This window comes from Hippoglossus hippoglossus, chromosome 23, assembly GCF_009819705.1.
Source record: "Hippoglossus hippoglossus isolate fHipHip1 chromosome 23, fHipHip1.pri, whole genome shotgun sequence".
Classification (NCBI taxonomy): Eukaryota; Metazoa; Chordata; class Actinopteri; order Pleuronectiformes; family Pleuronectidae; genus Hippoglossus; species Hippoglossus hippoglossus.
The window spans coordinates 13,304,412-13,315,816 of record NC_047173.1 but is presented as its reverse complement, the minus strand read 5'-3'; the positions used below and the strand labels follow the sequence as shown (position 1 = coordinate 13,315,816).

The following is an 11,405-nucleotide window of genomic DNA, read 5'->3' as shown; positions in this document are numbered from 1 at the left end:
AAACACAACCTAAATGCTATCTATAAAATTCTTGCCGCAGCTCATGAAACTTTTAATATTCAACTTAAAATTTGCTCAAAATTGCGGCATTTGCGTTCACAAGCTGCCAATACAGGTCAGCAACTTTATAGAGAATTTTAGACGTCCCCCCCCCCCGATATTTTCCAGCTCCAGATGCATCACTGGAAGGGAGCCTGCAAGATTCATAAATATGAGGATTGGAACAACAGCTGAATAGTACCACAACTCTGATGTGTGTCTGTTCGTCTGGCTGGCTCACAAGCAGGGTGTGGTTTAATATCCTGTTCCCTCGGTTCGTTTTTTCATCTTCCTAGTTGCTCTTTTTGTGTGGTCAGATTCCGGTAAGAGACGTGAATCACAAGAAGAGCTCGGATCTGCAGCTACACCTCTACGAGTGAAGTGTTTAAAGGTCACAAAAAAAACATGTTTTAAATGTTAGTTTGGAAAGTATGAGAAGACTGAAAGGCTCTTGTGTGAAGACATTGTAATCGGACAAAGACTGGAGAGATAAGTGCTAGAGTTGTGCCACCTCTTTCCAAGACAGTATCTGTTCACACTGCATTCAAAGTTATGTCTGAGTGAAAATACGTAGTAAAAGACAAAGATTTCCTATTTAAGGCAGAACATTTAAGGCCTATAAGTTAAAAATCAACTTATTCAAACAGCAGACTAGTGACACACAAACAAAGACAAGCTTTCCTAAGAGAGAATAAACAAGTAAACAAGAACTTAAACTACTACGACTAATCTTTCCCTGATAAGCCTCAGCATCAGACTGTATCCAGCACAGGATACAGAGGAGCACAAATAAATTCTACCATCTGCCAGACGACTTAAATGAGCGCATGAGTTCAGAGTCTGTCAAGGGAGCAGTTCACATGATCATTATAAATGCGAGTTCCACGCACACAGGCACCAGACTACTGTGGAAACAAGTGTGCACACAGGTACTCGAATACTGTTGGTATGCACGGTCCAACTTTAGGAGGATAGAGTGCAAGAAAGAAAGACTCCAAGAGAAGAAAGAGGGAGAGGAAGAAAAAGTAGACAAAAAAAGAAGGGAGGAGTGATTCCGGGGGATCCAGGTAGACATGTGGTGTTGTGATACGGGGTCAGGGTCCTGCTGGACCGTAGGGAGGTGCTGGTGAGCTCGCTTGCCCAGACGAGGCTCTTCCCTTCTGGACACGCACCGAGCCAGTGGAGCCTGGATCCATCCTTCGAGCCCTCCCTCCCTTCACTCTCCCTTCTTCTTTTCACACCCCCCTCCCTCCTCTCTCTCTCTCTCTCTCCCTCTCTCTCTCCCCCCTCCTTCCCTCCTCCTGGCACTCCCTCTCGTCCCCCTCCTCCTGCTCTTCTTTCCCAGGCCGTACGGGTGCAGTGCCACGTCGCTGAGTGAACTTATTAGACTGAAGGAAAGAGGGAAAAAGAGAAAAGTGCTAAGCACCTCCACGTGGGCGAACGCTTTTTCTCCTCTTTTGGCTTTTTTCTCTTCTTTACTCTCGTGCAAAAATAATCTTCACTCATTGTCTCTGAGTTATTTGTTCCCAGGCTTGTGGTCAAATCAAATACGGTCACGTTTTATGGAAGAGAACGCCATAAACACTCCATGTCTGTGAAACTCTCTCATGACTTCTGCCAGTGTGCATCAATGTGTGTGTGTGTGTGTGTGTGTGTGTGTGTGTGTGTGTGTGTGTGTGTGTGTGTGTGTGTGGTGCAGGGGTGAGCCTGAAATATACCTTTTTACCCACAAGATAAACTTCCTGAAGCATATGTATTTTATTTGGTGCAACTTTATATTTGATGACTGAAAATGAGTCAAACTCAAGTTCTCATTTTACAGGGGCCTCACGACCATTTCCCTATACATTACTGCCATCTAGTGGATATTTCTGTTAACATCACATTCACTTTCTGATTCTTATGCTCTCAGATTACCGGAGGTAGATTAAAGAGATAAAATATATTTGAGAAATGTGTTTATCACTAACCATTTAATTAAAGTTTCAAGTAATTTTTGAATGAATGCAACAGGACCACTCTAATCTTTGAGGCATGTTGGTAAAAAGAATCTGGGAGGAGAATTAATGACATGAAAGCAGTCAAAGAGTGAGGAATACACACAACAAATTGAATTTCACACACATTAAATATATAGATGTTTATTTCTTTCAACCCGTTGGTAAGTTTCATTGGTTTCTGGCACATGAAAGGGATAAAGCTTGAAAAGTATGGGTGTCAATCAAAGTGTTTTTATAATCCTCTCGTGTATCTGTCAGTGGCTCAGTAGAAGTGCACCACCTGGAATCCCCGTAAACATCTGAAAGCCTGTGCATCCAACTTGCCCATGTCAATTAAATTGTGTTCCAGCTGCACTTGTACGAGCCTGCTGGGACTCAGACTTTTATTGCCCCAGCAGAAAGCGTCACGGGGCACAGACTGAATCTTGTTGTGCGTCAGTGCGACCGAGTGCAAACCTTGCGGCAGCTGTCGGGGGACTTGGCGCAAGGTGTTGTGGCACAGGTCTAACTGGTGCAGGACAGGCAACATCCTGAAAGCACCTATTGCAACTTTGAAGATCTTGTTCCGAGCCAAGCCCAGGTGTTCCAGGTTTTTCACGGTGCTGAAAGCGGCTTTCTTTATGGAAGATATGAGGTTTCCCTCCAGATTCAGAGTTTTGAGTGAGCGGGGAAGGTGACGTGGCACTTGCTTGAGTCTGTTCCCTTCCAGGTTGAGACTTTCCAAGCTAGTTGTGTTTAGGAGGGACTCCCTGAGAAGACCTTTGTTTGTCAATCTGTTTGCACTCAGATCCAACACCACCAGCTCTGATATTCCATTGAAGGCTCCTGCCCGGAACTGCTCAATGAGATTCCCTTTGAGATACAGCTCCTTGATGGACAGCGGTAAACCCATGGGGACCAATGTCAGCTGGTTGTGATTCAGGTTCAGAGTGCGCAGGTTGCACAGAGGAGAGAGCACTGCATTAGCAAGAGGTTCAGATCCGTTCCCCAGGCTGTTGTTGCTGAGGCTCAGAACCAAGAGGCCGGGGCAGCGGGCCCAGGCGGCCTCAGACATCACCCCAACATGGTTATTGTCCAGACGGAGCTCCTCGAGAGAAAATGGAAGGTCCGTTGGAATGCTTTCTAGGAGGTTCCTGTCCAGATAGAGGCGTTTCAGAGCTGGGACACCCTCGAAGGCGCCTTCTATGGCGCCGTCCGTGAGCCGATTGTTGCTCAACACAAGGAACTCCATCGAGACGTATTCGTTGAGCAGGTCCAACTGGATGCTGTCGATGTGGTTATTCATGAGGAGGACGTAGCGGGCGTTATAGGGAATGCCGTAAGGAACTTTTCCCACACCTTTATCTGAGCACTGAACCACTCTGAAACAACAATATGAGACACAGGTTCAGTTATTGATTACCAAACTATTCTAACACCAATCAGACAATTAATTTCATCAGGCTGTATGTGATATATGGAATATGACATTTGTATGGACTCAACAAATGAGTTACACTCTGTTGACCAACCACCAAGGAGCAATCGAGAGGATTTGGCTTAACCTTTGGGGAACCGTTATGTCGTCCATCTTTACATACAGTCTAAGGCTTTCCCTTGTGCTAAGCTAACATAGCCTGCCATTGGCTGTGGCTTCATATTTACCGTATAGACATGAGTGGTAGTGTTGCAAGAAAGTAAACAATCATATTTCCTAAAATGTCAAACTTGTATTCCTTTGCTTCATTCATAACATGTCAGTCACCAAGTTGGATTATTACATCAAGTATTATTAAGTGTAAATTATATCAGTATCCTTATCGTCTTACCTTCCATAGCAGGCACACTCAGGTGGACAGTAGTTATCTAAAAAGTAAGGAAAGCTCGTTGGCGCTGTGACCTTCTTCTTCTTCTCAGATGGAGTTTTATTGGTCTTATTGTCCTTTTTTCTTTTCTTGTCCTTGGACTTTCTAACCTTCTTATTTTTACTGCTTCTGTTGATTTTCGTTGGCCTCGTTGAAGGTGTCCTGGCAGTTGCCAGCCGTGGTCTGGCTGAAGGTTCGGTAACTGGTGGTCTGGAAAGAGACGATTTATTTTGCTTCACTGCGAGTTTGGTGTCATTTTCCATCAGTTTATCTGATCCTGGTTTGCCTGTGGCCTGTGTCATGTTTGGTTTATGTGTAAAATTGACCAGTTTAGCTGTGGATATGTTTTCATTTGACTTTGGCGTACGATTCGGTTCTTTTGTGCTTAGATCTTCTGCTTCTTTGGGTTTCGGTGTTGCTTCTTGCACACTGGGGGTAACTTCACTCTCTGGTTGAACGACAGTGTGTATTTCTTGTGCTACATTTGGACCAGCCTTCACTTCCTGATTCTGCTTGAGATGATATCCAGGAGTTTTCATCTCCTCAAAGAGGAGATCTTCAACCGGCGAGACAGACCTCACCTCGCCAGGGACCACAGTTGAGACCGAGGGATTGTGAATAAAGACGACAGGAGGAAAAAATTGGGGACTAGTTTTTGCGTCAGGGGTGGAAGGGAGGGAAGAGATTGGAGGAACCAGTGTGGGTGTAACCGGAACTAGTGGAGCGAGATTATGATGATTACGACGAGGAGGAATTTGAGTCAGAGTGTTAATTGCTGCAGACACTGATTCCACTTGTGCAGGGGCTGTTCTTAACAGAGGAACTAGTATGTGATCTTCCCTTTGTCTTTCCTTCCATTCATTATTCTTTGCATTTTTAACGTCCTGCCCCTGTTCTTCTCTTTCCTCGTTTCCTCTTTTCTCTGATGTAATTATCTTTTCATCCTCACGAGCGTCTCCTCTTCTGTCATAATAATCACTAATCCCTGCAACCAGCTTGCTTTTTCTCTCCTCTTCCACTAGTTCTTGTCTCGGCTTCTCCGTTTGCTCAAATTTCACATCTGTGTCATCATATTTTTCTTCTTCTTGTGTCCCTGTGTTATGACTTTTCACTTGTAACCAGTTTTTGGGGTTTGACTTTGGGGCATTCCGCCTCTCATTGTTTCCTTTCTCATATCCTTGATTTCTGTCCATTTTCAGCCCATCTTCTCCTCTCTCCTCCACAGGCATTTCCCTCTTGACAGGCGTCCTCACGGGGTTCGTCTCTGGACTCACTCCTTCACTCTGCTCCCTCTTCCCCCCATTTCCCCTCTCCTCTGCCGATATAAAAATACCTCTCAACTCAGACTGGTGGTCTCTGTCCAGCCCAGCGATCTGTGTCACGGTCGATTCTACAAACCAATAAAACAAAAACATCCCTTAGAAGACGACATTTTATGCAAAAATACAAAACATGTAAAACAAGTAAAACAAGTAAAACAAGTAAAACAGCTAGAGTCATCTTAGCATCTAGATTAGCATTCTCTTTGAGAGGCTCATGAAATAATTAGCATGGAGGCGTTTATGGTCTTTTAATTGTAGGATTGTCATTATCGGGGCAATTGAAGTCATTAAATTTGAAATATTACCAGAAAAAAAGGCCTGATGTGCGACTTACTTGGTTGCAGAACATATGAATATCCAGGTACTGTGAAGAACATGAGCAGGAGTAAGAGTGCTTCCATTTTATCTGAGGAAAAAAGCGTGGAAAAGCATCAGAACAGAGAGAATAAACTCATGAAGAGCAGCACTTTCTAGATGGAAATGTTTTTTAAGATCAACCTTTTTTAATGGTTTTAACACTTGTAACACATCCTGGGTCCTGCTGAATAAACCTATCTGACAATCGCCTTGATGTTTTTTTTCTTATTTTAGAATGATTTTGAATTATTCATAGTAAGACTTTTGTGGGCTCTTCTGTAAACAAAAGGAAGATATATCTGTTCACCAAAGTTAACGGTTACTGCTCCAAAATGTTTCTACAAATAAGGTTAGAAATCAAAATAAATAGAAATTAGACAGAAATATTTTTGCAAGAGTTGTCGTTTCTACATGTGCGACTGTAAAAATAAGGAAATCAACAAAGTGTATGGGTTAAAAATACATTATCACAACACAGCCTAAAGATCTGAGAGGTTTCCTGCATAATACAACACCTTTGTTCATTGAGTTTGACCGATGAGTGATGCTTACCTACCATGAGCTTGGCCTCCTTATGTGTCAGAGCAGAGTTCTTGCATTTGTCAGTCAGTTATCCTCCTGACCCTACACCTGCCTCTCTGAGCAGAATGAGAGGGTCCCGAAGTGACGGGGCCAACCTTTGAACCGCACGCACCGAGCACCGCCGGCTACAGACGTCTTTAATGATCCATCTCAGCGTCCCCTCTCTGTATCGGTGAATTTTCACACACACACTCTGGATGAGACATAGTTAAGACTCCTCGAATGCCTTTATCTGGAAGAGACTTCTCACACTTACCCTCGACGTCAGAGGAATCTGGAGGATCAATAGCGGGAAAGAGGAGCAACTTTGGGAAGAGGGGTCAGAGGTGACGGCTGGTTTTTAGAGTGGTTACTGTTTGCTCCGCTCAGTGGAGACATTAGCATCCCAGTGGTTATATGGGGGTGACAAGTAGCTTCTGGAAACTGCATGGCCTTTGACCCTTTGCTAATAACCTGCTGTACTATAGGAAGTCTCGGGGCTCCTGATGCTAATGTGCAACCGCTGAAGGTTTTATTATGTGTTTTTTCTAACAGTTCATGATGGATTCTTGCATGAGCTTTATCTCACATTGTGCGGACTGTTTTTCTGTAGTCCAAATGTAAGGAAACCGAATTTGGAGAAGGTCTAGAGTAACTATTACAGACATGGTGTCCATTACAGTTTCAAAGAGGCCAAGGCGACATCTTCTTTCCAGTCTTAATGCCCTTTCAAAACACTTCACCATCATTCACATTCATACAGTGCTTCATAATGTTATTTTTTCTCACACTAATAAATTCAGCAGAATTAGTCAATGTATTATTAGATTCAGCTTCCAAAAATCTTTTAATCAAAATCCTATCTGCGTTCTTACATGTTTTGATCACATTGTGCATCATATCAGCTCATATACAAGATCTGATTCAGTCTCCATTGCTGTGTTTAAAGTGTATTAACATATATAGTTATAAAAAGAATACTGCAGATATAACCACAAAACGAAATCTGTGCGTCACAGAACACACCTTTTTATTTTGTGAAATGAGTCCCTGCAAACTTTCACTGAGGTATTGACAGTTATTGTGTTGTCAAATGAGGTGGGTCTCAGCGGGTTATTTGCTCAAGCATTTATGAGAATGGGACTTTGACCCAGGAAGCAGAGACTGATTAAACACGAGGTGTAGTACCTGCAAAAAGCCACAGAGAGGCAGCATATACCCACATACCATTGCCTTTGAGTGTCCCTGATTGTCTTTGTTTTGCACAACATTGCATGGGAAACACACGGCTGAGGTTTCCATGTTGTGTTTGTGTCTGTGGCCAATTCCATTCTCCGTTTCCTCTGGACCATGACAAAGAAAAGCAAATCCACATGAATACTGAACGACAGGAAAAGGAGGCTGATTGAAGCAAAGGCCTGTAAGAAGAGCTAGAGGAGTGTTTTCTAACAACTTGAGCTGAGGCATCTCATTTCCTGTCGAAGGTGACGTCATGTGTAGGAGCGGAGGTGTGAAAGGCAGCAATAATGGAAGAAGCTGAGAGGTGAGGGGGGGGTGGGTTCTTATTACACCTGCACCTGTTTCTAGAGTAAAAATAACACTGTGTCTTTCAGTGGCTGCTGGATGTCGTCATTGTGGGATTTAAAGTGGGAATTTTATGTTCCGGAGAATTCACACCGTTGATGGAGTTTCAAGGTGTCATAGACAGATGAAGATGTCAACTTGGAACGACAACGAGATTCGAGAGCTTTTGGCGATGAGGGCCGACGCCGGTGTGGATGATTTCCACACGCTCCACCCAGGCGTCACCCCTCGCCGGAATATATTGGACATTTTCCTGTTGTTGTGAATGTGTCAGAACCAAACAATCTCCTGCTGTGTTCTTCATATGTGAAAGGCAAAGGCAGAATGTCCATACCCAATTCAATTTCGTACATTTCCATGTCATTTTTACAGCTGTAGAAGGATCCTGCTTCCTCTCTGACCCCGTTTTGATGCCACTTTATCTGTCTCTCAGGCAAAAGTTATATTTTTGAGAAAGTTTAAAGATTATCTTTGCTTTAAAATGAATTTCTGATATTTCTCTTGTTTTTGTGGCTTGGTCAGAAGAAAGAAACCCATTTGTAGGTGTGCCCTGACCTCACAGGGAAAAACACTGACCTCAGTAGTGGAGCAGAAACAGAAAAACAAGCGTGCATCGTGTGTAAGAGGCCTCGCAGCTCAGTGAGGAATTTGCATGGGTCTGAATGGGTACGTGTGTGTGTGTCTGTTGGTGTGTAAAGCGAGTAAAGGTGTGTAATTGCAGTTGTTTGTGCATGCAGGGGCACTGCAGAGCTTCTGGTGTATCTTGATGTAGGTTATGGTAATTGGACAGATAACTGATGACAACATTTACGCCGCTTGCCCTGGGGTTTTGTGGAGGAACACACAATCTAATTTACAGTAAACAGACCAAACATCAATATTGTGTATCTACAGGGCATAAATCCATGGAGGAGGGTGACAAAGAGACAAAGAAATGAGTAAAATTAAATACAGGCAGAAGAAGGAAAAAAAACTAAAGCATGAGTGACAACACGGCTGTGTAAAAAGAAACCCTCCCCCTCCAAACTCTCCCATCTGCTCAGAGCCTGTCTGGTGGCAGCAGTGGCGGTGGTGGGGAGCGGGTTAACAAGGGCAAAGGGCAAAGGTCACAGACGGTGATCAATTTGTTGGCTAAGAGCGTCAGACACACATTTGTGCCGTGTGCGTGACTTACCGGCCCAGCAGCTCAAAATGGAAATGAACTTTAATCCTTGTGCGTTTCTGTCAGAACAGATTGCTCATGTTCATGTGTCCTGAACTGAATGTAATTACCACACTTTTGGTTCTGTACAGTTTTTACACCGGGAATAAAACCAGTGCCCTGATATCCTGGAAAACTGGGTCAAGACAGGAATAAATGCTTTGATGCAACGTCTTCTAATGTTCAGTCTAATGTTCAATCTAAATTACCCTCATTATAATATCAGCCTTATCACGTGCTGTCGGTTTCTTGTTGTTGGGAATGTCGTACTCCTGGTTTCTCCGCCAGGACTCCCCTCGAAAAGCAGAACTTGTGACCGCAATAGGACTCACCTTGTAAAATAAACACACTGTCCTGCTAGATCTGATGAAGGTCTAGCACTGAAACATTGCAAACAAATAAAGGTTTTCAAAATATAAATGAATGTAAATGATTCCAGTATCAGACATGTGGGGATAAATAAACAATAAACATTAACAAACATTGACCATCGCAGTTCAAAAGTCCTTTGGCAGCAGAATAGCGACCAGTCACAGTCAAGGATTGATAATATTATTGGATAATTTTCTGAGATTAATAAAAACCTAAAATGTTCTTTAAAAAAAAAATCAGCGACCAGACTGTGTAGTCTGTGTTATTCTTTCTTTCATACTTTTCATTATAAGAACGTCCAAATATTTTTCCTCCCTTTGCTTCCCTCCCCCCCAGAGAGGGAGGGAGTCATCATAAGCAGAGGCTCCGGCCTGGACGCTGTTGTCTTAACCCTGCCTAGAATAGCTCCACCAAATTAAACTTGTGTTTTTGTTTAAGAGAGGAGTTCTTGTGTCAGTAAGTACAACATGACAAGAAAGGGAAAAAAAAGATGGGAGAGGAAGGGAGGGTCGGGGGGGGTTGGAAAAGGAAGAGAAATGGGAGATTCAAGCAGAAATAACACAGCATTCAGGCTCTTGTTCGGACTCGGGGCACTGTTCCTTTGAATCAAAGACTCAAACTGGATAGAACCCATTTCTCTGGTAGTAATGAAGCTTATCTAACCTGCAGGTCAGTCAGCTCCTCAAACATCACATCCAGGGTCAGGACAGGCTGATCAAAACAAGGTCAGGTGTGGAAAGACTGGCTGGACAGTCACATGGTCTGAAAAAGAAAAAATAAATATCATTAATATGTCTTACGGCATGAGGAGTACATTATTTTTATTAATAAAACCTTTTCAACATTTTAACAAATAAGAAAAAAACAATTTACTTTACAGAAATGTGTCCCTATAGGCAGGTGAACAATTCTCTCTGGCACATTTCCCATTCTGACATCAATCTGCCAAAATGCAAACACCGGACTTCTACAGGGAGACGTCATTCTGATTGATTTATTGCATGCTTAAAACCCACCCATTATTAATAGATTAAGTGCAACCCTTTCGAAGCATGTGTCTGGCACAGCAAACCTTTTCTTCCACTTGTAAAGTAGCTAAATGTAATTTGGACGCACCCTAAATGCACTTCAGATCATGCCCATATATAATGAAAATAGAGCCTGAGGACTCGAACGTGCAAGCCTCTGCAAAATGTGCCTAAAAGCAATGTTTCCCGTGGCGAAGACAGCAGAATCCATTTATTTATTTTTCCCCTCGATGTGAAGTGGAGAAGCATCAATGCGACGCAGCTTTGACATTTGGCCGTCACATATTACGTCAAAGCAGCAATACTGAAGCACTGTAGCAGAGCGGCTCCTATTGTCCTGTAAGTGACTCCATTGTTCCTCCAGACTGACTCATATGTTGCTGAAATCTCCATTTAGAGCCTATTAATGATAGCGCTCAGTGTGTGTGTCTATGTGCATGCTTAACCGATTATTGATGCCATCAGCCAAGAAAAGCTCCACCATATGCTACATGACGCACGACATATTGCAGTCAGTCAAGTGGTCGACGCTGTTAAACTTGTCACTTGCGGGTTTTGTTGTTTTGTGACCCACGGCGGCGCGGATGCACTTTAAACAGGATTTGAAATCGCTGCAGAAGCAACAAGTGTGAAGTAAGAGGGTGGGAGAATGTACAGGATGTATATAGGGGTTGTATTGTTTCAGCAGGACACGGGGACAGATGGACAAACATTGTTTTGCTGGGTGATGTGGGTCATTGGGCCTGGTTAACAATTCTCCATAGCCATTACGCAATCTGTCACAGTGCAAAACAAGGCCGAGGACGGACAGACAAGGTCACAGATTCATATTATTTTTCTCTCACCCGTGATTTCCTCTGTCAGTGCAGCATGTGAAATCGACCGCTGAGCACTCATGTTGTAAACATATTATAGCCAGCGTTTTGCTTTAATCAATATCTTAATCAACAGTAGACCATAAACACAAGTGTTATGGGGATGATTCACTGGATCAAACCCATAGAGAAGTATAACGGCACCCAGTTGAACCTCCGCCAAGGCCGAGCAATCATACACACGATCGTTTAGTTCTTATTGCGAACATATCACAGAAAGAA

At 43.2% G+C, this 11,405-nt stretch overlaps 1 protein-coding gene across 1 annotated transcript in view; it reads right to left on the bottom strand.

The window, feature by feature from the left end:
* Positions 1–2,187: 2,187 nt before the first annotated feature.
* Positions 2,188–11,405, bottom strand: part of LOC117757728 — a 50,357-nt gene continuing 41,139 nt past the window's right edge. The window contains exons 2-6 of the mRNA XM_034579109.1: positions 9,944–10,042; positions 6,115–6,418; positions 5,540–5,611; positions 3,848–5,273; positions 2,188–3,400 (exon numbers count right to left, since the gene is read on the bottom strand). Of these exons, the coding sequence (XP_034435000.1) occupies positions 2,302–3,400; positions 3,848–5,273; positions 5,540–5,611; positions 6,115–6,121 (2,604 nt within the window). The 5' untranslated portion in view covers positions 6,122–6,418; positions 9,944–10,042 and the 3' untranslated portion in view covers positions 2,188–2,301. The remainder of the gene's footprint in view (positions 3,401–3,847; positions 5,274–5,539; positions 5,612–6,114; positions 6,419–9,943; positions 10,043–11,405) is intronic.